This window comes from Ctenopharyngodon idella, chromosome 22 (assembly GCF_019924925.1).
Source record: "Ctenopharyngodon idella isolate HZGC_01 chromosome 22, HZGC01, whole genome shotgun sequence".
Lineage (NCBI taxonomy): Eukaryota > Metazoa > Chordata > Actinopteri > Cypriniformes > Xenocyprididae > Ctenopharyngodon > Ctenopharyngodon idella.
This window is the reverse complement of record NC_067241.1, coordinates 29,848,223-29,873,532: the sequence shown is the minus strand read 5'-3', so window position 1 is coordinate 29,873,532 and position 25,310 is coordinate 29,848,223. Positions and strand designations below refer to the sequence as shown.

Here is a 25,310-nt window from a genome sequence, read left to right as displayed (position 1 = left end):
TTTCGACTAAACCACATTCGTATGGATTAGTTTTATGATCTCTTTATGAACTTTTTAAAAGTCAATTGCGTAGCTGTCTATGAAGGGACAGAAAGCTCTCAGATTTCATCAAAAACATCTTCATCTGTGTTCTGAAGATGAACGAAAGTCTTACTTTGGAATGACATGAGTAAATGATGACATAATTTTCATGTTTGGGTGAACTAACCCTTTAAGTTTCAGTCTCACACAAAGCTGTCACATGGTATCAGAGGACTAGTAATATAGGTCACAAATTATGGACTACTTTTATGGTATTTTTGTCATTTTTCGAGCTTTAGACTGGTCATCATCAACTTTCATTGTATTGGAAAAAAAAGAAAACTATACATGTGTGATATGAATGACATGAGGGTGACACGGTGTTATTTTAGTATTATATACTGCTATAGAATTATTAATATTTTGAATTCACTTTTATTTTCCATTTTTATTTTAGTTTAAGTAGTTTATTTTTCATTTATTTTTATTTCAGTAATAGTTTTAGTAAATTTAGTACTTTTACTTACACCTATTTTATTTCGGTTAGTTGCCAATTTTTGTTTAAGTTTTTCATCTAATACTTTATTTTATTTTATTTTATTTTATTTCAATTACTGACAAGCAGTCAATTAATTAAGAAATATTGCAGGTGTTTCTTAATTTCCCCCCCTCCATTGTATCCCTCACTACCCAGTTCAAACCAACCATTGGCAACTACCTGGTTTTAACCCTGCTGAAAAGCCCAGCATGCCTTTCTGTGTTAGTCTTTCAGCAGGGTGAGAAGGGAGTTAATGCAACCATAGACAGCAAGTTTTTGGAACACAGCAAAAGTGCTGGAACTTGCATCATTAGCAACAATAAAGAGCCACAAAAAAAAAAAAAAAAAAAAAAAAGGTCACACTTTATATTAGTTGTCTTTAACTACTATGTACTTAATCAAGAAATAACTACAATGTACTTATCGTGTTTATGCTGTATTGCAAATCACTTTTGCTGCTATTGAGGTGGGATACGGGTAAGGTTAGTACTTTGGTGGTAGGTTTGGTGGTATGGTTTAAGGGTGGGTCACAAGGGAAGACAAGGGTCAACAGTTTAATTATAGCTTGCATGTAGGTAATTATAATAATAAAATTTTATGATCTAATGTTTTAAAATGTAAAAACATGTATGTACATAATAAGTGCATTGTATCAAATGATTAATTTAAATGTTAAATGTTAGTAGTTAAAGCCACCTGATATAAAGTGGGACTGAAAAAAAATACAATCCTGTAAATATATCAAATATATTGTACACATATTTCCTGTTATACCTGCTGCAAAGTGCAACAACTTTAGCATATCTGGGTAACACTTTATTTTACAGTGTCACTGTTACATAAGTTACTATAGTAATAACTATAAATTATGCATAATTACATGCAACTAACCCTAAAACAAACCAAACCCTAATCCTAACCCTTTAGTAAGTACATGTAGTTATTTAATACATTAATAAGTTCATATTACTCAGTATTTAAATGTATAATCACAGTGTAACAAAGACACCTTAAAACAAAGTGTAATCCAAATCTGCATAGTGGTGTTGGTTGGTTGAGAAAACCAACAGGCCATGTGTTGTTGTGAGATCAATAGATTTCACACACATTCAAGTACAAGAATAACCTTATTTTGTGGCATTAATGTTTGATTTTTGCATCAGCAAGATAAAATGTGGTGTGCCATCATTCACTTTGTCCTTCACGAGAGTGTGTGTCTGTGTGTGTAGGTCCTGTGCAGTCACAAGGCCGTGCTGATAAAGCAGAAAACAATCGCTCTTTATGCTCAGATAGGAATGTCCCTCAGATGACCCACACATCTTCATGCTCAGAGTGTGTGTGTATCTTTAAAAAAGGTTTACAATTGTGCAGTCCCTCCCTTTAACACTACACCCATTTACTGTACTCAACCACAAACCTCATTACAGTTAGAACACATGTAGAAGCTATGGAATAATCGGCGGTACGTGTATGTCATTAATACTGCACTGTAAAAAAAAAAAACTCAACTTATTGTTTTTTGCATGTTTTTTTTTTTTTTTTAAATTTTACTTGGTTTACAAAAGCTGAGATAGCTTAATTGTGTCAATTTGAAATACAATGGACAAATCAATTAGATAAACAGTAAATTAAGTTTAGTTTACTAAAGTCAAAAACGATTTTTACAGTGTGGTTAACAGAGCTCATCTCTGTTTAATATTAACTTTTTTGTTTACATACACACGCTACAACAGCTTTGCCCATGATGAGCACATCTAAAACATTCGCTTCACAACATACACACACACAGAGAGATACAGAGTACAGAGAGAGAGAGAGAGATGGGAATCTTAGGAATGTATATGCCCACCTTAAGCTCTGATTAACCAATAACGTACAGTACATGTCTGACTAATGCAGGTACATGGGAAACAACATTATTACATAATTCTGAATTTTCCTTAACCATTAAAGATCATATCAAGTACATAATACTCTGAAAAAAAATAGGTGTAGATCAATATTCACTCAGTGTTGTCGCTAGTCAGTTTCACAAATAATTACAAAGAAAGACTGAAATATTATTTTCTTGTAAAACATACTCCAGTAATCTTTGTTTCATTTACAGCTTTGTGAAAACATTTTTTTTTACAGCATACATACATTGGATGCATGCTTCCTCAAACCATCAAAAATTGTTTCCTACAAAGGACTGTAAAAGTAAATATCCACCTCATCTAGTGCACTTTTTGTTTTTAGTCTTTTAAATTATGCAGTTGCTATTTCAGTGTGAGAAACTACTGCAAACAATTCAGCGAGTGAGAGAATCAAACTGAATCACAATTTCAGACAACTTCAATAGTGATTCATTTGTGAATCTGGAATCGCTAGCTACATGTAGCTACATGACATTGTCATGATATATCACCACATTAACACTCTAACCTGCAAATACTATAATCCAACTTTATACACAAACATACAGTATACTCACTTAAAACAATATATACTATATAGCAAATCTCAACTGCTTGACCGTTTACATCATCGCAAAATGTGAACTATATTATTGCACAGCACTAATCTGCAAAATGCAACTATACTGTAAATCATGAAGATATAAAGATATTATAAAGATTAACATCATGATTTTCTGTAAAGCTGCTTTGGCTATACAAATAAAATTGTATATTGCAAAGTAACCTGTAATGGCCAAAAATATTTGTAATTGAGCAAAAGTGAAAATAAAATGAACCCGGAGAGCTCTGCATTCACATAGCGGCCTATAGATGAACTGTGTTGGTGTGTTGCACAGAGGATGACAGAAACCAGAAGCAAGTGGTACATTATTTTTTTCCACTGCAAGCCCTGAGTCATTTACATAAAATGAACACTGACCTGCCAACTGCTTAAAGGTAGGATATTATTCTGGTTGAAACTCTCTTCACAGCCTGATAGCAATCAATAATAGAAGTGGTTTAAATATTAAAACTAGGGCTGTCAAACGATTAAATTTTTTTTAATGTAATTAATTACATGATGTGGTGATTAATTGAACTAATTGAAACTGAATTTTCATTTTTGGGTAAAATATACCTTTAATGTTTTTTTTGTTTTGTTTTGTTTTGTTTGTTTGTTTGTTTTTATTAGTAGGCCTATAGAAATATGAAATTATTAAAAAAAATAGTTTAACTATATCATATGATGTAAATATGAGACAAAAACTCAAACAAGGGCATTTTTTGCCCCATATCTTGAATTTTTAGGGACATTCTAATTTCATTCTAGAGGCTCCATCGCGCAGTGCGTTGTTGCCCTCATTTTGAAATGTCAGATGACCTACGTAGGTCTGGGGCAGGGCAAGTGCGTTAAATGCATTAATAATTTTAACACATTATTTTTCACCGTAATTAATTAATCTAATTAATGTGTTAAATCGACAGCCCTAATTAAAACGTGCATATATCTTCTGTGGAAGTCTTAGGACCAAAAAATCTGCAACAGCCAGGTGGTACAAGTAAGAGCTCTGTAAGTTGTTTAAGTTCATTATTATTATAATGTTATGTGCTTTGAGACATGAGGTAATTTAACACCATCTCTTGACACTTTGCATACTCTGAAGTTCATGTGTTTTGAAGGAGACGTGACTTTGGAGATACTCTGAAGGGAGGGTGGGATCTAATACTTTCAAAGCTAGCTTCCTTTCTGAAATTGCCTACTCTACCTTTAACTTCTTTCTGGACTACTAATAAAAACTAATAATAGTATAAAACAAAAATTTTCATTAAGACCTTTTTTATTGTGCAAATTCATGAATTCATCCTTCCCCTAGAAGATTTCCATCCACTAATGGAGGTTTATATATCTTTTATAAATATATAAATATATCTCTTGAACAATGCAGTAAGAGAAGCAGGAGCCTCTATAAAAAAACAATATTTAAAAGGATCTCATTTGTGACTTTTCTTTACAATGATATGATTAGATGATCATTACAGTTGCTAGTGGCTTTTTCTCAAAGCACAGCAGCAGACTAAGCATTTAGCATAACATATCATGACCTATAAAAGCATCAATGAGCTCTTCATTAATAGCACTAAAGCAACAATAAATATCTCCATAAACCTTTGTGATTCTGATTCCTTTATCTCTTATCTCATGTATCCTGAATCCTGATGACCTCAAGCTTCTTAGCCAAACATTTGTGTAATGCGATATAATTACATTCATGTATACAATTATATTCAACCTCGGCCATAAAGTGCCTCGTGACTTCAGTAAGCTGTGATCACATGATCATGTGCAACTGCTGCTGCAGGGTGGGGGGGTTTGAAAACTTAAAAATTAGCTATCTCAGTCTAAATATGAATCTGATGGTCTATTAATAAAAGCACTGCTCGACAAAAAAAAAAAAAAAGCTCACATAAACTACTGTTTAAAAGTTTGAGGCCGCTAAGATTTTTTTATGTTTTTGAAAGAAGTCTGAACAAGACCTCATTTATTTGATTTTAAAATACAGTAAACTGATGGCAAAGCTGAATTTTCAGCATCATTACTCCTTATTATTTCCTTCAGAAATCATTCTAATATACTAATTTACTGCTCAAGAAACATTTCCGATTATTATCAACAGAAAATCGACAAACAGAAATCGTTTCCTACATTATAAACGTATTTTACTGTCAATTTTCATCAATTTATTGTTTCCTTGCTAAATAAAAGTATTATTTTTATTGTATATATTGTAACGACTGAGACAAATCAGACACAATTATTTGTTATAGTTAACCAATAATTGGTTAAAGCTCACTCTGGGGTCTGTCCCCCATCCCCCGAGAAGTTCTCAGTTACAAGTTTTATTGCTCTAAAGAATGTGGTTGCCACATGGAAGAGCAGAGAAGAGACACAGAAAACCTGCATCTTTCCTGCATTTTTTCCAGAGAACACAGACTTTCCTGCATTAATTTATAGACAGACTGTTCTATAAATGAACATGCACACCCCCAGGAAATGGTATCCATTATTACCGTTGTTGTAGTGTACTCAAAGTGTGTTCACATTGTTTTATGATAAATTTAGCGTAATGTCCATACCTGCGCAACACATCAGTATTACAAGAATCTTTAATAGTTCTTCTTCAAAAACTCAGCCAGTTAATCTTGCTCGGTCGTAAAAGCCCTGACAGGAGGCGTGTTGTCGCCCAGAAATACAACATCTTCATTGGTCACGTCAACCCTAAGAGGTGCGACTTTGACCAGAGGTTAAAAGCCAGTGCACAACGCCCCTCCCTCTCTCTTTTTTTCTTGCTTCTTGGATGACTGAAGAGACCCCTTTTTGGCTGCAGGCCTCTTCAGGCCAAGGCCTGTAGGCCTGCAGGCCTCGGCCTACAACCCAGCCATGTGCTCATCTATGAGAGAGAGAAAGAACTTTGTTCCCCACTAAGAGTCAAATTAACAGCTTAAGTTGTTTCATAGTACTTCATCCAACGCAGAAGATACTGGCAACAACTTCGGACCGAATCATCAAGATTTCTCCTCAGCCTGCAGATCCGATGGTCCTCAGCCTAAAGGCATCTTGCAAGTATCGTACATTTGAACACTAAACAGCGATTTAGTATTGATTTGTAAACCACCTTTGTCAGCAAAGGTGTTTTGTTACTGAGGAAACTGATGATTCTTTTCCAGATTGTCTTTGACTTTTTCCTATAGCTCCATTTCCGGTCCCGCTTCCGGTTCAACTCTATCATTGCTCATTCTTACCTACGTATGTGTGTGACCTGCGTGTATGTTATGTGTTTGTTAGTTTAGTTTAGTTATGTGTTTGTGAGATCGTTAATAAAGATTGTGCACAATACAGGTTTGGTTCTGACTCCGTCTGCTAATAAATTGCCTCTTAAATGATTTAGATCTTGACTACATGCTCCGAGTAGTACTGTACAATAAGAATGTTGTTTTTCCATAACCTGGAAATGAACATTTCTTAAAATTAATAAACAATTAACACTCAGTGTTCACTGGACGAACAGGTTAATTGATTGTAATATTAATTTTAATGTAGCTACATCAAGTTAATCTGATTAACTGATTCACATATTCATAATTAATCATAATTAATAATCATAATGAGTTATGAATAATTATTAATATTTTCCCTTTGAGTTAATTCGCTGCAATATGAACAAAACACAGAGACACACGCTGGCAATGACCTGACCTGAACTGTGCACCACATCACATGAAGGCCAGTCCCACATCACATGAAGGTATATATATATATATATATATATATATACACACACACACACACACACACACACACAAGCGTGTGTGTGTGTGTGTGTGTGTGTGTGTGTGTGTGTGTGTGTGTGTGTGTGCTTGTTTTCATGATTTATGAGGACACAAGTTTGTATAATGACATGGGTATTACACTGCTATTACGATGTAAACATATTTTACGAGGACATTTCATGAGTCCTTATAAAATAGCTTTAAAAACATACTAAACAATGTTTTATTAAAAATGAAAAAAATGCAGAATGTTTTCTGTGATGGGTAGGTTTAGGAGTAGGGGTAGCATAGGGGGATAGAATGTACAGTTTGTACAGTATAAAAACCATTACGTCTATGGAATGTCCTCACTAAGCAAAACAAACCTATGTGTGTGTGTGTAGGGAGTTCCCATTCACACCCATTGTTCTTTAAATAGGATAATTGTAAATATTACAAACTAATCCTAACGCACACACGCTTGCTTGCTTAAGGTGGTTTTGTACATTCTAGATATTTCTGTGTGTGTATTTTGTTTTAGGGTAGAGTTATATCTAGGGTAGAGTTATATGTAGAGTTATATCTAGCTGTACAGTTGTACAGTCATTGCTTCAGTATTTGTAGATAATTTTTTCACGTTTCTATAGATACAGATCTGGGGAGTTATCTAGCCAGGGATCCAAAATTTCAATGTAATGATCTCCGAGCCACTTCATCATCACTCTTGCTCCATTATGCTGGAAAAACGAATTGCTTGCAAATTGTCCCAAACAATTGAAAATTGTCCAATCCTTGCACATCCTGCAGAATTTCAGTCTGTCCTTGATGTTTTTCTTGAAGAGAAGTGGCTTCATTGCTGCCATTCTTGACACCAGGCCATTGTCCAAAAGTCTTCACCTCACTGTGCATGCAGATGCATCACACACACGTGCTGCCAATATTGAGCAGTTCTGCACTGGTGGCTCCTCAGGAGGAGATGGTCCTGCCACTTGCTGGACTCTCTGGGACGTGTGAAGCCTTCTTCACCACAATTGAACCTCTCTCCTTGAAGTTCTTGATGATCCTGTAAATGGTTCTTTCAGGAGCAATATTCTTTGCAGCAATTTCCTTGAAGGTGAGGACATTTTGATGCAAAGCGATGATGGCTGCACGTCTTTCTTTGGTGGGAACCATTGCTAACACAAGAACACAATGACTGGATGCACATCTTACCTCCTTTTATAGCAATCTGTCTGCTCTTATAATCCAACCAGGGGTGCGTTTCCAAAAAGCATCGTTAGCCAACTAACATTGCAAGTTCCATCGTTACTAACATAGTTCAACGATTTGGTGTTTCCCGAAACCATAGTTCAAACAAACATTGGCAAACTTGTGTGGTTGGAATGACAGTTCTCGAGCTGTGGTTAGAAGCATAGTTTCTTGTTTTTATGACATGTGGACTTAATAAATCGTTATCTTGAACAAAAAAAGCAAGCTGACATTAAGTACAATGTATATCTTTTATATAAAAAATATACAAATGTCATTTACATATTTTAGTTTGTCAAGAGATTTTAAGCACCGTTTTTGAAGAGTGCGCATGTGCGTACATGCTCTAGCACGTAAGAACGATCTTATGATTGAATCTGGAAATAAAGGAAAATAACTGAGAATTAGTCCTCAGATGCCATGTCCGTAATTTATAGCAAAAAATGTGTCTGTGTGTGTGTGTGTGTGTGTGTGTGTGTGTGTGTGTGTGTGTGTGCATATTGTTGGTTGTTATAAACTTTTTTATCTATACTTTTAAAGAAGTTTAGTATTTAATATTTGCTGAGAGAATTGTATATGAATCTATCAGTGATATTTTCATTACATTTAATTGAACCTAGGTCATTTCACATGCAAATCTAAGAGACTCTTTAATAGAAAATACATAAAATATAAGAAAGATACATTAGTGAAGGACTAAAAAAAGGGTTCATACAACACTGAAAAAAAAAAAAAAAATTCTTACTTAGATTTTTTGTCCTGTTTCCAGTCCAAATATCTAAAAATTCTTAAAACAAGAAGCATTTTCTAGATTTTGTCTTGTTTTCAGAACAAATAAGTCAAAATTAAGTGAGTTTTTCCTTAAAACAAGCAAAATAATCTGCCAATGGGGTCAGCAAAATAATCTTGTTTTCGGTTTGAAATAAGATTATTTTGCATAAGTAAGTCAGCTCATCTGTCTGTGTACTTGTCTGCAGTATGTTCTGTTGTTTCGTGTTTAAGGACACTAGATGTAGATCACAACAAGAGGACAGGAATTCTTTCAGGACAGGAATCTCACGAGACAACTGTGAAACCTGTAATTTCATCATATCTGTGATGTAGCGTTTGTATGTGACAATTTAATTTAATGAGACAAAGTAGCAAAACTTATGTCAGTAGGCCTGCTCTATAATCTCATTAGGCCTGTCAAAAAAACAAAAAACAAAAACAAAAAAACCCTAAAACAAAAAGTTCCTCATCTGTATCTCTTCTTCCTGTGTTTGATATTGTCCACCCCACCAAATTAAGGTCTGCATGCCACTGCATTTCTATTTTTACAAGTTTTTGTCTAAAAACCTGTTGGCAACAAACCAGAGTAACCAGATCAGAGTTACCATCTACTCTGTATGTGCCAGAATATGTTAATATTCAGGTGACTAGCTAAACATGCTGACAGTTTAACTATATAACTTAATAATTTACTTGCCCGACTGGACAGTAGCCTGATTAAAACGTCAATAACAAAAAAATAACTAGGGAATCACCAAAACATGAGAATGATTCTGATTTTATTTCATTTAGTGTAAGTGGCGAGTGATAGTAGTGGAAGATAATACATGTACAGTATAATGTTCTGACGGTAAGGTTGAGGCTCATGCAGCCTCTTGAGGAGAAATGGAAACAAATGAGCTCAGCACACATAAAGAATCTCAGTTAGCATACTACTGCAGTAAAAATTAAAAAATGTGGAGTTTTTATATTTATAACATATGATACAGTTAAAGAGTGCTGTTTTCCTGAATACCATCATGATTAAAAAAGTAATTAGATGCAATATTGACTATTTTTGTTCTGTTTCAGCAGCAAAAATAGTTCCAAACAAAGATCACAGCAGAACCACAGCACATCTCACAGAAACGTTCAGCCGTGTTTTCATTACCGTTTGAACAAATCGTTTGAATGACTCAGTGACTCACTCATTAAGATGGTCACTCGCCACCACCTACTGGTGGTTTAGTTCCATGTTTAAAAGTATAATTCTTTCCAACATTTCTTATTTATATATTCAAAAAAATATTTAAAACAATCTCATAACATTATTTAATGCAGTTGTAATTTTTCAGTGTAAATGATTTAATTTGATTGGTGACAGTCTTATTATTCTCATTTAATTTATTGATCAAATTTAAGAATTTAAAATGAAAGATGAAGCCTAAATTTAATAAGATTAAAAAAAAAAAAAAAAAAAAAAAAAAGCCCATGGGGTAAATATCACATATATATAGATATGAACTGCCCACATTTACATATTAACACTTAACACTTAGAAATCTTAACAGTCACTGTACTACACTTCATTAGGTACCGTACAAGCAAAACGTGATAGTTATGAGGAAGAGCAAATATTTTTAGTGATCTGTGACATATGATAATTTTGGCCTGTTATAAATAAAATAAAATAAAATAAAATAAAATAAAATAAAATGAAATAACCACATTTATTCTTGTAAAAGAATAAATGTGAAATAAATGCCATGTAGTTTAGGATCAGGCTATGATGTTCTCAGATGGATACAATCAAATGGAGAATAAAACCTGATTTCTCCTGCTTTATTATGACAAGGTAAGCCTGTGAGACCTGCTGCCATGACGACAATATCAACAGAGGTTCCCATTGCTGTAACAACATGACAAAGGCCTCATCTGCTTGGCAAGATACTGTGACTAGTCTTGTGCCCCTCCACGCTACTGTCTGTGATGCCAATAACTTACATAGTGTTGTGCAGACACTACAAGAGGGAAACATAAACATGTCAATGCAAGACAAAGCAAAGCAGAAGAATATTTCTGCACCAAGTATTAAAAATTAAAGAGAGCATTAGATGGAAGCTGCGATAGTCTTTCCTTCCCTATTGTAATGTATATCTGAGTGAAATGGCTTGAAAAATGAATTGATTGGATGGTTGTGGTTTGCTATTGGTGGATCTCATGTGAGTGACAGGTTGCCCCACCCTCGTCATCAAGAGATGTTGCTGCAAGAGGGAGGGGAAGTTATTCTGATTCAAGATTACAGGGGTACGTGAATTAAAAAAATAATAATGATGTGCATGGACAGATCATTTATAATAAACACTGCTATATTACATTTAAAAAACAAATCGTCCATTTTGAATTCATGGTGACTTTAAGCATCCAAGGAGCAAATTTAAAAGTCAAAACTGGATTTTTACCTTAAATTTATAAAAATACAATGCAATGATGTGTTAATGAAATACTATACTGAATTTGATCAGCTAGATACCCCATTCATTTAGTACAAAGAACAAATTAAAACTTTTTTTTCACACAAATTAATCCTATGATAATTTGAATAAGACCTAAAGAAACAAGACTGCAACACACTCTCATGGGAATTTGTAACTATTTAACGTTTTGATCATGATTTAGTGGTGAATTCATAAGACATTTTATAATGTCATTTGTACTTTTTGGTACCAACTGCTTACACCCCACCGAGGGTTTGGTTTAGTTGTGGATCTTCCTGCCAACGTTTTGTTTGAATGAAATGTCTCGTAAAAAAGTAACTTTTTTCTTTTTCTTTTTTTTTTTTTTTTTTAAGAGATCTGGTTGGATGTTACATAATAAAACTGGTTATTGCTTTGGCTCACATACTATTTCCTTGTCATTTTCCTGACATGGTACCTCAGGCAGTTTATAGCTATACTGCATGCTGTATTCGTATTTTATTTAGGCTGAGTAAGACATTTTAGACCAGACCATTGCCCTTTGATACTGCTCTGTTTATTTTTAGAAATATTTGAGGATTTGGCTAGAAGGAAACAGATCCAGGAACTGTTGGAACATTAAACTTTTGGATCAGACGCACAAACACACCCTGTACGACTAGAGGTTCTTCATTTCTGAGTGCAACAGCAGCAGTCAAATGAGAGTAATGTTGCATGTCTCAGCCTGTAAACACCCACACAGGTGCAAGAGAGCAAGAGAGGTGACGTCATAAACTACACCTTGTCTGTCATCTGTATAAGCCACAAAAACCTTTGTGACATTTCAGATTTTACACTGTTTTCGTGTGTGTAATTTTAATACACATACAATGAAAAAAGTTTATTTAAAAGTAATTAGAATGAATGTGGGATGCACACAACTCCACATTGGCCTGCAGATTGTCTAAGACTAGTGCGACTTAGAATAGTTTTACCACACAATCTCATTGCAATTCTTTTTTGCCAGTTGGTAGCTAATTCTTATGAATTTGTATGATCTCATTTGTACATTTTTGTATGATCTGCTTATGCCTCAGTGATGGTTTTGTTTAGGGGTGGGGATAGAGGTGAACCTTCACGCTTACCTTTTTTTCTAAAAATTATATATTATATAAAATCATATAAAATGATATAAAATTAATAATTATATAAAAATTATTTTCATATGAATTCATACTGTAATGGTGAGCCGAGCCATTTTCTGCTCTCCGCCATTTCCACAGGGGTCTTGCACAAAGTATTTGATGCATGAAACCATAACCATACCCTCTCAGAAAAAAAATGTATCCTATAAAAAGGTTCTAATATGTACCATTTAGGTACTACTATGCACTCAGGTACAAAGGTGTACCTTTTGAAAGCGTCCCGCCCCAGTGACAGCTTTTGTACCTTTTTTTCTGAGAGTGTAGTGTACAGTTTACATTTTCTTTGTGAAGTTACAGAACAAAAGAATCAAACTCAAAAACTATTTACACTTAATCAAGCACAAAAAATAACAAAAACATGATTTTTAAAAACTTTTTCCAGTCAAAAGACTGTCTAGCGCAAATCACTTCCTTCTTCCTTATTCTTCTTCAAATTCTTAACGCATACGTACCACGCGTAAAACTAACTAAAGTCACATGATGATACAATACAAAAATGACAAAATATACATATCGTATATTAATAAGCAAAATCACTCTTGCTATAAAGAAAAAATATTACAAAATTTTTAATGTTGTTTATGGCTCTAACACATACAAAATCACCACCGCATAAAATAGTTATGTTTTCCTGTGAGATCGGGTTACCAAAAATAAAATTATCATTATTTACTCACCCTCATGTTGTTCCAAACCTCTATGACTGACTAGCCCAATCTCATGAGAAACGATTTATATATATATATATAGATAAACCCTAAGTATTTAGGTCCACCCCTAAACCTAACCCTCAGTGCAGCGTAAAAGCAGATTGTATTAAAACATATGAATGAGATTGTACAAATTTGCTACTAATTTGCCAAAATGTAAAACAGTTATGAGTGTGTTGGACTGACAGCCTCAGTCACTTTCACTGCTCTTTTTTTCCATTAAGGAAAGTTAATCAACATCTCCTTATTTGTAATTAGTTATGTGCATATGATTGTTTATGTTACACTTTATGTTGTATAACTTTTCCCTCAATAAACTCCTAATTTACTGCTTAATAGTTAGTAATGTAGTGGTTAAGTTTAGGTATTGGGTAGGATTAAGAATGTAGAATAAGGTCATGTAGAATAAGGCATTAATATGTGCTTTATAAGTACTAATAAACAGCCAGTCTTGTGACTTACACACAGTCTGAGTATGTACTGCAGTTTTTCTCTTGGTCATGCACAGATGATAAGACTATTGATTATCGTATCACTGAATGAGTAAATAGATTAGCTCAGTCATTTTTCACGTGGCTAATGAAAGAGATTACATGAGGTAGTGACCAGGAAGGTGGCGGCTTCCTCCCCCATTGAAATTTAACCAAATTCCATTCTTAATACGGCATTTGGTGTCACATGGCTGTCCTTGGGCCTTAGACAGCAGCTCCAGTGGGTGGGCTTGCAATGCAGGGACAACACAGGGTTAATAACACCCTATATCTGACAACTGTGAGCATTTTCACCAATGTAACACAGGTTATCAGAATCAGACTGATACTATAAGGGTTCAGCCTTCACTAGACACATCAGTCATGTTTCTGTTGAACAAATGACACAGCAAACATTTGGAAAAAACGATCTACTACAGTTCAAATTTCTCAAGATAATTAGAGTGTAATACAAATGACTAATTCTTTAAATAAATTGCTATATCCATATCCAGTTTCTTTTTCCTCTGTCTAACATGCGTACCAAACTGTAGGTGTACATTTCCTCTGTCTATCCTCCCTGGTGCATTTCCATCTGACCTAATCTTCTGTAAACAAATGGCCATGCAAATATGACACTAACCAGAGACCAGCTGGAATGCCCTGCCTCTAAGCAACTACTTTCCACACCATGTCAGAGACTCAGAGATAAATTACTTTTTACGAAGATAAAACTAAATGGTGAGAGGTTGGAACCACAGATGGGCTGATCCTGCAAACGTCTTCTTACGCCATACATGGAAGACGTGCATGCATATTTCAACGTATGTTGTCTCTGCACGGCTCCAGGCTGAAGAGTGATTTCTAGCTTTGCAGCATTTGCATGTGTCTCAATGAGTATTCATCTAAGAAGGTTTTTGGTGGGGACTGTGGTGTTGAACATCCTGCACATGCACTATGCATGTGTGGTTACAAAGCTAGAAGAGCAAAATAGCAAAAGTCACACACACATGATAGTAAAAGCACTAATGTTTCTCACATACATGCATAAATTCAGATGCAACTTATACCAACAAAACTCATTTTTATTAAATCAGTTAAAAATCGCTCTTCAAGGTAACAATTGCAGGTTCTCACTTTTACACCAGAATATCATTGAGGGATCTGCTCTTTTGACTTGGGTCAGTACTCAGTAAGCAACCACAAATACAGCCCAGCAACACCTTAACATTTCACCTATAGCAGCCACTCATAATAACTTCTGGAAAAGGAAACAAACAGGAACTACATGATGATAATGATCATGCAGCCACAGATGTATTTTCAAGCCCACCTTTGAATTGTGACCTGTGTATCTGTTTGCGGTGGTTTTGCATGCACCAGGCTGGTTTTAGCTCTCTTGGCTAGGTATATAGTGCATAAAGCATTCAGAAAGACAAAAGCATAACATAGGTAAGGGCAGCATAACCTGGATCTTGTGCAGTGGAACACACAATGTGGTTTGATGAATCACCTTCAACCTAGTTTTCTACAAACTGACAGAAGGTCACCATCAGTTTTGGGCTTGTTACTCAAAAAGTGTAATTTATTACTCATTACTCATTACTCCTTTCAAGAGTAATATTATTACTCCCAGCCAGCAGTAGTCCGTTACACCACTTGTTTTATTACTTTTCTGTTCCACCCCACAGAATTGGTATTTGCATATTTTCTCCTCAAATTTCTGACTTTGCATGTGCGCCTTTGTGAATATTAGGGTATATTTACATGTTTAGTTTGTATTTCTTTAAACAGAATATTAATTAGTCTATTAGTTTTCTGAATTCATATTAGTTTTCTGAATTACCCGCCCTTCTCTTCCGATGACAAACTTCCACTAAACTTCCGCGTTTTGTTCCGTACATACAAACCCAGAGAAACATTTTAACACAGCTAATAAACACACAATTACGGCAGCATATGATTTGTATGTTGTTTTCATGTGGGCTATTGAGCTATTTTAAGAAAGGATTTTTCAGACTGTCCTCCAAAAAATAAAAAACGACCCTATAGGTCGTTTTTCAACCACCTTATTACGACCTTTATTTACTTTTTAAAGTCATGCGCCCTCTAGCTGGCGTAAAAATAATGACAGTGTCGTGTTACGTCTGTCGTCATGAAATGACGCATGACTGTCGTTACCAATCATATATAATATATTATATATATATATATATATATATATATATATATATATATATATATAAATGCGTGTTCATTTAAATGCAATGTGTGGACTTTTTACAGCATTTGTCCTATTTCCATTTAGCAAAACTCTTTTTTTTATTTAGCAAAACTCGTTTTTTACTCATTAATGACTACATTAATGACAAATGACCTATATAGGTGTATTGGTTGGAGAACATGTTGGGATTTTTACATAAGAAATTCTAAGCAGGTGTAGCGATTAGCTTATTCTAAAATGCTACAAATAATAACATTTCTGCCTCATCATGTGACCAAAATCCACAATGTATTGCAAATTATTAAAAGTTATTACAAACACTCAATCATGGTTTACAGTGAGTTCTGAGTAAAAGCATAGTATCAGTCTCATAAATTGTCATGTGTAGCTTGATGCTAATTGTAGCTATAATTCACCTGTTACCCAGATATGATTATATTTCATGATGTATGTTGTCAAAAGAATTCACGTAAGGTCATAAGAAAATGTTTTGTTTTGTTTACTAAAATGATTTTTGATAATAGGTGGGTTAATGTATACTGGGATCAAAAGGATTTGCCAGAGTACTTAATTTCATTTCGGTCAATCCACTAATATATTTAAAACTGAAGTTTACTTAATTTGCGTTGGGACTACATTAATTTTTTTTTTTTTTTTTTTACATAACTAACCAGGCAGTAGATCTGTAGTTCCCAGCATGCTTTGGAACTGCATTAGGTGTTATTGTATGTGTTTTTGAGTAAAAGGAAAGACATGTTAGTTTTTAATGTTTAGTTATGTTGGACAATTCAAAGAGTTTCTGTAATGCTTTTGAAAGTTATGCTGAAGATTGGCCTTTGTGGTTAGGCTCTGAGTAGCTGTATGTATACGTATATGTGTGAGCAGCTATAGTTATTGTGTAAGTTGAGTTGCTTCACTCAGTGAATAATAACTATACTAATGCCAGTACTAACAGCAGTCTCTACTTATTATTCATTCTATACATTGCATATAATGATGAATGAAACTGCACTTAAGTAGTTAAAATTGTTTAGTTAAACAATACGTTTGTTCAATTAACTTAAATTAAGGACAACTCCACACAATTAGTTTTGGTAAGTACAATACAAAAGAAAATGAAACAAATTCATTTTAAGGGATGTGTTGGAACACTTCCCTCAAACATCCTCAGACAAAATGAAAAGGAAAAACAATTATGGATAAAATCCAACACAGTCACTTACCCTAACCCTAAAATCTGATTTGGTTATTGGGAATGTTTTTCCAGGACCAACAATGATGTTGATTCAGGAACATGTCGGCATAATCTCACATAGGAGCATCATCTCATGGGAGTCATTGGATCTAATCCTGTAGTCATGGATTATAGACACTGCTCAACAATTTCAACAATGATTTCATGAACATCAGGATTATGTCAGATGTATTCCATTGTTTCTCCAATCCCCAGATCTTACTCTTTTTGCAGCTTAACTGGACATTCAGCATTGGAATAAAGGCAGTCCTGCAGAAAGACAATTTCTCTTCCTCTTTTGTCTTCCATCTGGCAGTCACTGGCTTCCTCAGAGGACGAACGGAGGCACCTGGGTTTCCATGGGGTCCACGTCTATAAATAGGATCTGTGCTCTAGTGAGCTCTAGCAGGATTTTCTCTAGGTTAATTTCAAGAAACTCCAGCAATCAGACACATCTGTGGCCTGCGATCCCTCCCATGAGCCTCGGCATGTGTGAAATGAGCAGTAAGTGGTTTACTGAATTCAGTGACCTACGAACTTAACTCCCTTGACAAGCATTAAATACCCCTCAGGGGGTCGTTTCCATGGGGACACGAGACATGTATCTCCATGGATCCACTGCATTTCTCATTGAGACAAATATAGAGAGATACACAGCACTCTTATTGTGTGCATTTAGCCAAATTGAGGTCAGTTGCATCTAATTCCTGATGCACTGAATTCTCGGCATTGTCCTTTTCAAAATGTAATGATATCAACATGAAATGAAAATTCACACTATCCTATCTTTTTCTTAAATGCATTTTAAAGATCTTATTGTAAACAGTATCTTATAATTACCCCATAATTTTTTAACAAAATGTCAAAATTGTATCTTCTCTCTGGTGATGTATACTGTATGCAGGACTTCTCCAATCATTTAGTCCACTTAAATCCCACCCCTGCAAGCTCACATTCATCTGCCTCCAACAGCCATATCTCAACATTCAATCAACACTGAACCAAGTTCTTGCCTACATTTTTTCTTTTTTAATCTGCTATACTCACATATGTGTCAAAATTCAGAAGAAACAAAGTTGTCTTTAATTTTGCATGGCCAAGGACATCAGTCTGCATGCAATGAAATAAAGGTATAGTATTTGAAAACAGTTATACTTTGACAAGACTGTCAGCGAATTAGAAATGACCTAAGAACTGACCTAAGAGGGTAACCAACCCCTTTGTTAATAAGCCAAGGTGACTGACATGATTCTCCTGTTATTTATGTTTCAGGAACTTTATTTTGATGTTCCTTTGTCTTGCTGTGCCTATGCTCTCTTCCTGTGGTTTGTTCCTGTTTGTCTTCGGCTGCATCTGAAATTGCATTCTTCAGTATGAGACAAAAAAGTATGTCCGAATTCACAGTACTCATATAAGAGTAGGCACTACTACTTCTGGCAAAATGGTGAAGTGTGCATACAATGGACACTTTACTATCCCACGAGGCCACGGGAGAGGATTTGTGAATGGCAGTGAAGAAACGCAACTGACACTGGTAGTTCAATGACAACAATGACATTGACAACATGGAGAATGTAGTACATCCGGATTACATTTATACTGCACACATTCATACTACTGTATAGAGAACATACTTTTTAGCAGTCGTAAAGTATTACTTGTTCAAAATAAATACCTATGCAAGAGAGTAGCTATGCTGTTTTGGACGCAGCCAGTCTCCATAGTTTCCCTTGTTAGTTACCATGAGGACTAATCACCTTCACCTGTTCCTGGTTAGCCTCCTTACCCAGTGTATTTATACCCTTGTTTCAGGGTACGTTTACACGACAATGATGCAAAAAAAAGTTTTTTCTTTGTATAGATGACAATGCTGTTTGGTTGCTTTTTGTTTTCCACTGTGTTTCTGGCTCTCTCTGGCTCCTCACACTCTTTCACTCTGGCAGGTAGCTGATTGCGCCCCCAGCTGTACCTGCTGTAAGAAGCAGCATAAAAGCAGAGCACAACTCTTGACTGATGAGAATCTTTCTCCAGAGCATGATCTGTGTCCAGTCCAGTCCAGTCCAGTCGAGTCGTTGAAGCTGTGGTGCATCCTTTTTGGAACTGTATGGTTGTTTGCATTTTTCCCCTTTGGCCTAAAATGCTGTTGCTTTAGCTGCTTGCTTTCTATTGAATGCTTTAGTCCTGTTAAACTCCTAAGCTAAGAGTTCTGTTTTGTTGTGACGAAGTACCTTATTTCTTTGTTTTACCTTTTTAAGTTGTTATTCATCTGATTGTCTGTTTTGTTTCATCATCAGTTGGGAACTGTAGGGAGGTGGGTGCCATTTTATTTTGTAATCTCCTGTTTTCTCCTGGTTTGTGGCTAGATAGGGAGTGAGTGTATATTCTGTTGTTGGGTGTTTTTTTTTTTTTTTTTTTTTTTTTTTTTTTTTTTTTTTTGTAGGTTTGAAAAAGCTTAGAAGTATGTTGATGCAAAAAACACCTACAACAGATGTTTATTTCTGTTGATGAGGAATCTTACTAAAGTCTATAGCTCATTCAAATCTGTTTTACTCACTCAAATTTGTATTACCAAATAAGGCTTAAAGGTTTCACACAAAAATGAAAATTATATAATTTACTCACTCTCATGTAGTTGCAAACCCATAAGACTGTCATTCATCTTTGGAACACTAATAAAGACATTTTTAATACTCCCTCATAATTTTTGTCCATCCACTGAAAGTCCACGTGATCAACATTTTCAAGCTTCAAAAAGTTCATAATGGCATCGTAAAAGTAATCCGTATGAATCGACGATTTAACCTGATCATTTTATATGATGAACAGATTTAAATTAGGCTCTTATTTGCATATTAAAAACTGATCTGCACACATTTACAGCACATCAAATATGGTAAACGGAAGCTCAAGTATGCATTTTTTTTTTTTTTTTTTTTTTTTTTGATGCGTGAAAACCAGTCAGGTGTTTCCTAACATTACACAATCATGTTTAAGTTTCCGCAATAATCAGTGAGCTTTGTTTTTGCATGTCACAGAATTACGGTTTAGCTTGTTGACCATATTTGAGTGCTCTATGTATGTACGTTGATGAGATGATGAGAGAATATAAAAAATATCTTAATTTGTGTTCCGAAGACCTAAAGGAAGTCTTATAGGTTTGGAATGACTTGAAGGAAAGTAAATGATTTTCAGTTTTGAAAAACTAAAGCATGCCTCTAAGATTAGATTTACATCACAGTAAATATATCCGATCTACATGAACACAAAAACTGATACTTTTAAAAGAATTTTATCGACATATTCCTAAGGTTTATTTCCTGGGTGAAGATAACCCAAAATCACTGGTTTCCAAAGAAGAGCTATCTTTTTATTTCATCTAGTGCCAAAGCCAAAATTTGCCCCACCATCACTAGAAACACACTGGGGCTTGACATTTCCTGTGTTTCCCTTCCAGAAGAGGGTATTCCTGTTTCATGCTCTACACACATCAGTGCAGTCCAAGTCAAATGCAGTTTCTGCACTTTTCATTCATTATTAACATACTAGAATTACTGGTCCTTGTTCTTCTACTATGAGAGGAAATTCCCATGGAGGAAAAGGAAGCTAAAATAGTTCCTAAAGTGACTTCATTAATAATTAAGCAAATTTACATAATAAGCTGGAAAAAAAAATCAGAACAAGGCATAGAGGTGAAATGATAAAGCGATGTAGGGAAATTTTTGGTTCAAAACAAAAAAACAACTTTTTTCATATCAAGTTAAAAAGTTCACAGTTTGGCACACAGTAATAACACACTTGACCACACCGGGCTCCTGTCTGAAGTTGCACTATATTCACTTGATCTGTTGTGACACAAAACACAGCTTTGCAATTCCTCCAATTTTGTCTCAATGTTCAGTAGCCTACTAAGAACTGTTTTATTCTCTCACTCACTTATACCTAATATATACACCTCTTTACATGAATAGATTAAGTCATATGGCTTTATATACAGTTTTAATTTGTATAAAATATACATTATACATATAAAATATACAGTTTTATAATTCATGCTAATGTTATTCATGTATAGCTATATTAAATAATCTTTTAAGCATTACATGACGTAATAATGTGAATGTTTGATAGCTACTGCATTATTTAAGAATTATCTAAAGCTAATCGCGAATCGACATTTACAAATCCTGCTACGGCTTGTAGTAGGCTATTAAAATTTACGATTCAGTTCTTCCTCCAGTAGAAGTTAATAAAGCAACGTCAGCATGTCCTAATGAAATATTCATTACCGAAGCATGCAGTCGTAGGACTGTAATTCCGCTACCGGGAAGGCGCGTCTTGGGGGCGGGACTTACCAAAAACTGTGTGGTGTGCCCGTCCAAGCGAACGCACCCGGAAAGGACGAATATACATTAGTAGCACAATTCATAATTTTACTTGAGCACAATCTATAGGCTAAACAAAGTTCAACGGTCCAAAAAAGATAAAAGCGCAATTCAACCAGACGGGTCTTATTTTTGCTATGTATGTTCTCTATAAACGGAGATCTCCATACATGCTTACCACAGTAAACGGCATGATTTGATAGGAAGTCTTGACAGAATGTGCAAATAACCAAACACAAATAACCGCTCGCTCATAGCCTATATTACATAATAGCCTATCATTCACAATAAATTAAAAACGAAAACAATTAGGCTATTCAATGACTAATTAAAACATCGTTTCTATCGTATGATCATTAGCCTATCAGATGAGAAATCTGACTATATAAAAACACAGACCAGCCTAAATAATCATACACCAGATGTCACCCACATCACCACATGTATTCAGAGTAGATGTTATTCAGTATTATAAAACTAAATGTCACCTTACCTATTCCAGGAGCTGAATAGATGAAGTACAGTGCAGAAGTGGAGAGCGAGAAGAGAAATAAAAGCCCGAGAAATGACCTTCTCCGAAATCTTATATGTGTCGGCATTATATAAAGAGACGCAGATATTCTTCTATATGCTATATAGGCAGATATGTCCCGTTAATAGACCCAGATGGAGAGTCCTAGCGCAAACACGCTGATTCAGATCCGATCCCAAAATTTATCCAATCTAGAAGGTTCACTCGTCCTAGTAGAGTCTCATCATCTCCATCCCGTGTATCTGTATGTATTGGTCAGGGACAGCGCGCGCGCGCACACACACACTCACTCACTCACTCACTCACTCACACACCCTCCTGAGCGCTGCTAATGAATGGAAGCGCATGGGACTTGCGTTACGCACATATCAGGGCAATAAAAGGGACCGTCAGCAAAGAAGGGAGTGTGTGAAAATTACTATGCATGACTTTACATGATTACGTAACGGAAACGCTGCACTCATGGTCCACTTTCGTCAAAGGCTGTGAAACCGACAGACAGGTACAGTATAAATGCGCGTATCGATCGCAGAGGGCTAATTTAATGCCGCCGATATAATAGACCCATTAATGCATTTGGATATTATTTATAGTATGAGTCTAGCTAAAAAAAAAAAAAAAAAACCTTCACAAGAGCGATCCATCTGTCCTTCTGAACATCGACACCGCGAATATAATAGAACAGAGCTTAAAAAGAACATCAAATAAAATGGAATAGAATAAAACAGAACAATGTAGCCTATTAATAGCCTATATATATCAATGACTGTACTGCAAATTGAAGCAGTGTATGAGATCCAGTTTATATAGTTAGGCTACACACACACACACACACACACACACACACACACACACAGAGAGAGAGAGAGAGAGAGAGAGAGAGAGAGGGAGAGAGAGAGAGAGATAAACTAATGGCATGAAACCTTTCATTCCAAGCTGATGCATCACAGAAATGCGCATTGTAGACACGCCCACCTTATGAACTATAACTCCCAGAACCCATCGCTGCAATGTGAGGCCAGCAGCTCAGTTTCTTAAACTACAATTGTTTTTCTACGATAATTCATATATTTTGTGCATCGTACAATATGTAGACTATGTGAATATAAACACCCGATATATACGTTTTATGCCATTGAAAATACCCGGAGGGTAAAACTACAAATTTAAACTACATTTCCCAGAACTTCCGGGTAAATAATGATGACGTTATATTTACTCTGCGAATCATGGATTGTGGCGACACGGGTTTAATTTTGCGATTTTTCCTTACGTCTAATGATTATTTATGTTTATAAGCACGATGAGTGTCAGTAATCGAGCTGCTGTAATCAGTGTGTTATTAATTATATTGACGGCTGATCTCGGGCGGTTTGCTGCGGCAGATGATCAGACACACGGTCAAGAACATGCGAATAATAAAGCTGACAGTGATTTACTGGATCAGAAAACTACTGTTGGACACGCAGAACAGTTGATCAGGTATTACTGTATCACATATAATCGGTTTGCTCGCTGTTTAACAGCAGAAAGAGTGAGTGATTGATTGACAGCTGTGATGTAGCGTACAGTGGCGAATATTCAGTAACATATGTTTATCATTACTATGTAAGAACAAAATATGTCATAGTACTCTGGTGTTGCAAATTAATTTAGTAACCAGTATCATGGCATATGTCAAAGTACCATGGTATTACCACCTGATACGATCACTGTACCTCGATACTGCCACAGTATACAGGTGCTGGTCATATAATTAGAATATCATCAAAAAGTTCATTTTTTTATTATAAATTATTTTTAAAAATTAAACTTTCATATATTCTAGATTCCCCACATGTAAAGTAAAACATTTCAAAAGTTTTTTTTTTAAATTTTGATGGTTAGAGCGTACAGCTCATGAAAGTCCAAAATCCAGTATTTCAAAATATTAGAATATTTCCTAAGATCAATCAAAAAATGGATTTGCAAAACAGAAAAGTTCAAGTTCTTTAAAGTATGTTCTTTTGTGCACTCAATACTTGATCGGCAGGACATATTACAGCAAATGACTTGCTCCTAGCACAAATTACTGCATCAGTGAAGTGTGGCATGGAAGTGATCAGCCTGTGGCACTGCTGAGGCACTCTTGAGCCTTCAGATCATCTGTATATTGTTGGATCGACTGTTTCTCATCTTTCTCTTGAAAATATCCCATAGATTCAGGTCAGGCATATTGGCTGGCCAATAAAGCACAGTAATATCATGGTCAGCAAACCACTTGGAAGTGGTTTTTGCACTGTGGGCAGATGCTAAAGTCCTGCTGGAAAAGGAAATCAGCATCTCCATAAAGCTTGTCAGCAGATGGAAGCATAAAGTGCTCCAAAATCTCCTGGAAGATGGCTGCATTGACTTTGCACTTGATAAAACACAATGGACCAACACCAGCAGATGTCACGGCCCCCCCAAATCATTACTGACTTCAGAAACTTCACACTAGACTTCAAGCAGCTTGGATTCTGTGCCTCTCCAGTCTTCCTTCAGACTCTGGGACCATGATTTCAACATGAAATGCAAAATTTACTTTTATCTGAAAAGAGGATTTTCGACCACTGTTCACTGTCCAGTTCTTTTTCTCCTTAGCCCAGGTAAGATGCTTCTGACGTTGTCTCTGGTTCAGAAGTGGCTTGGTAGTCCTTTTCCTGAAGATGTCTGAGTGTGGTGACTCTTGATGCGCTGACTCCAGCTTCATTCTACTCATTGTGAAGCTCTCCCAAGTGTTTGAATCTGCTTTACTTGACAGTATTCTCAAGCTTGCGGTCATCCCTGTTGCTTGTGCACCTTTGCCTACCCAATTTCTTCCTTCCAGTCAACTTTGCATTTAATATGCTTTGATACATCACTCTGTAAACAGCCACCCCATTCAGTAATGACCTTCTGTGACTTACTCTCTTTGTGGAGGGTGTCAATGATTGTCTCCTGGACCATTGCCAAGTCAGCAGTCTTCCCCATTAGTGTGGTTTCAAAGAACAAGAGATACCCGGAATTTATACTGTAGGGATGGTCATTTAATGAAACTCAAATGTAAATATTCTAATATTTTGAGATACTGGATTTTGGACTTTCATTAGCTGTACGCTCTAATCAACAAATTAAAAAAAAAAAAAACTTTTGAAATGTTTTACTTTACATGTAGGGAATCTAGAATATATGAAAGTTTCATTTTTTAAAATAATTTACAATAAAAAAATGAACTTTTTCACGATATTCTAATTATATGACCAGCACCTGTACATCAACCTACTGTCATGGTGTA

The 25,310-nt window shown here is 35.4% G+C and overlaps 3 protein-coding genes across 11 annotated transcripts in view; 2 read left to right on the top strand and 1 right to left on the bottom strand.

Annotated features, from left to right (window-relative positions):
- The window catches only part of LOC127505175 (uncharacterized), a 456,255-nt gene that overhangs the window by 46,453 nt on the left and 384,492 nt on the right, over positions 1-25,310 (top strand). The gene's annotated exons all lie outside the window — the stretch shown is intronic.
- b4galt5 (UDP-Gal:betaGlcNAc beta 1,4- galactosyltransferase, polypeptide 5) overlaps positions 1-25,310 on the bottom strand; it is a 198,397-nt gene that overhangs the window by 16,119 nt on the left and 156,968 nt on the right. Inside the window, exon 1 of one of the 5 annotated variants that reach the window (XM_051880567.1) lies at positions 21,977-22,370. The exons of the other annotated variants lie outside the window; for them this stretch is intronic. Within the exon in view, the coding sequence (XP_051736527.1) occupies positions 21,977-22,082 (106 nt within the window). The 5' untranslated portion in view covers positions 22,083-22,370. Of the gene's footprint in view, positions 1-21,976; positions 22,371-25,310 lie in introns of those variants that run through there. 5 annotated transcript variants of the gene reach the window in all.
- Positions 23,195-25,310, top strand: part of slc9a8 (solute carrier family 9 member 8) — a 198,944-nt gene continuing 196,828 nt past the window's right edge. For 3 of the 5 annotated variants that reach the window (XM_051880532.1, XM_051880534.1, XM_051880535.1), the window contains exon 1: positions 23,195-23,497. In XM_051880532.1, coding sequence (XP_051736492.1) covers positions 23,304-23,497 — 194 coding nt within the window. In that variant the 5' untranslated portion in view covers positions 23,195-23,303. The remainder of the gene's footprint in view (positions 23,498-25,310) is intronic. The other 2 variants (XM_051880530.1, XM_051880531.1) reach the window with 1 other exon arrangement.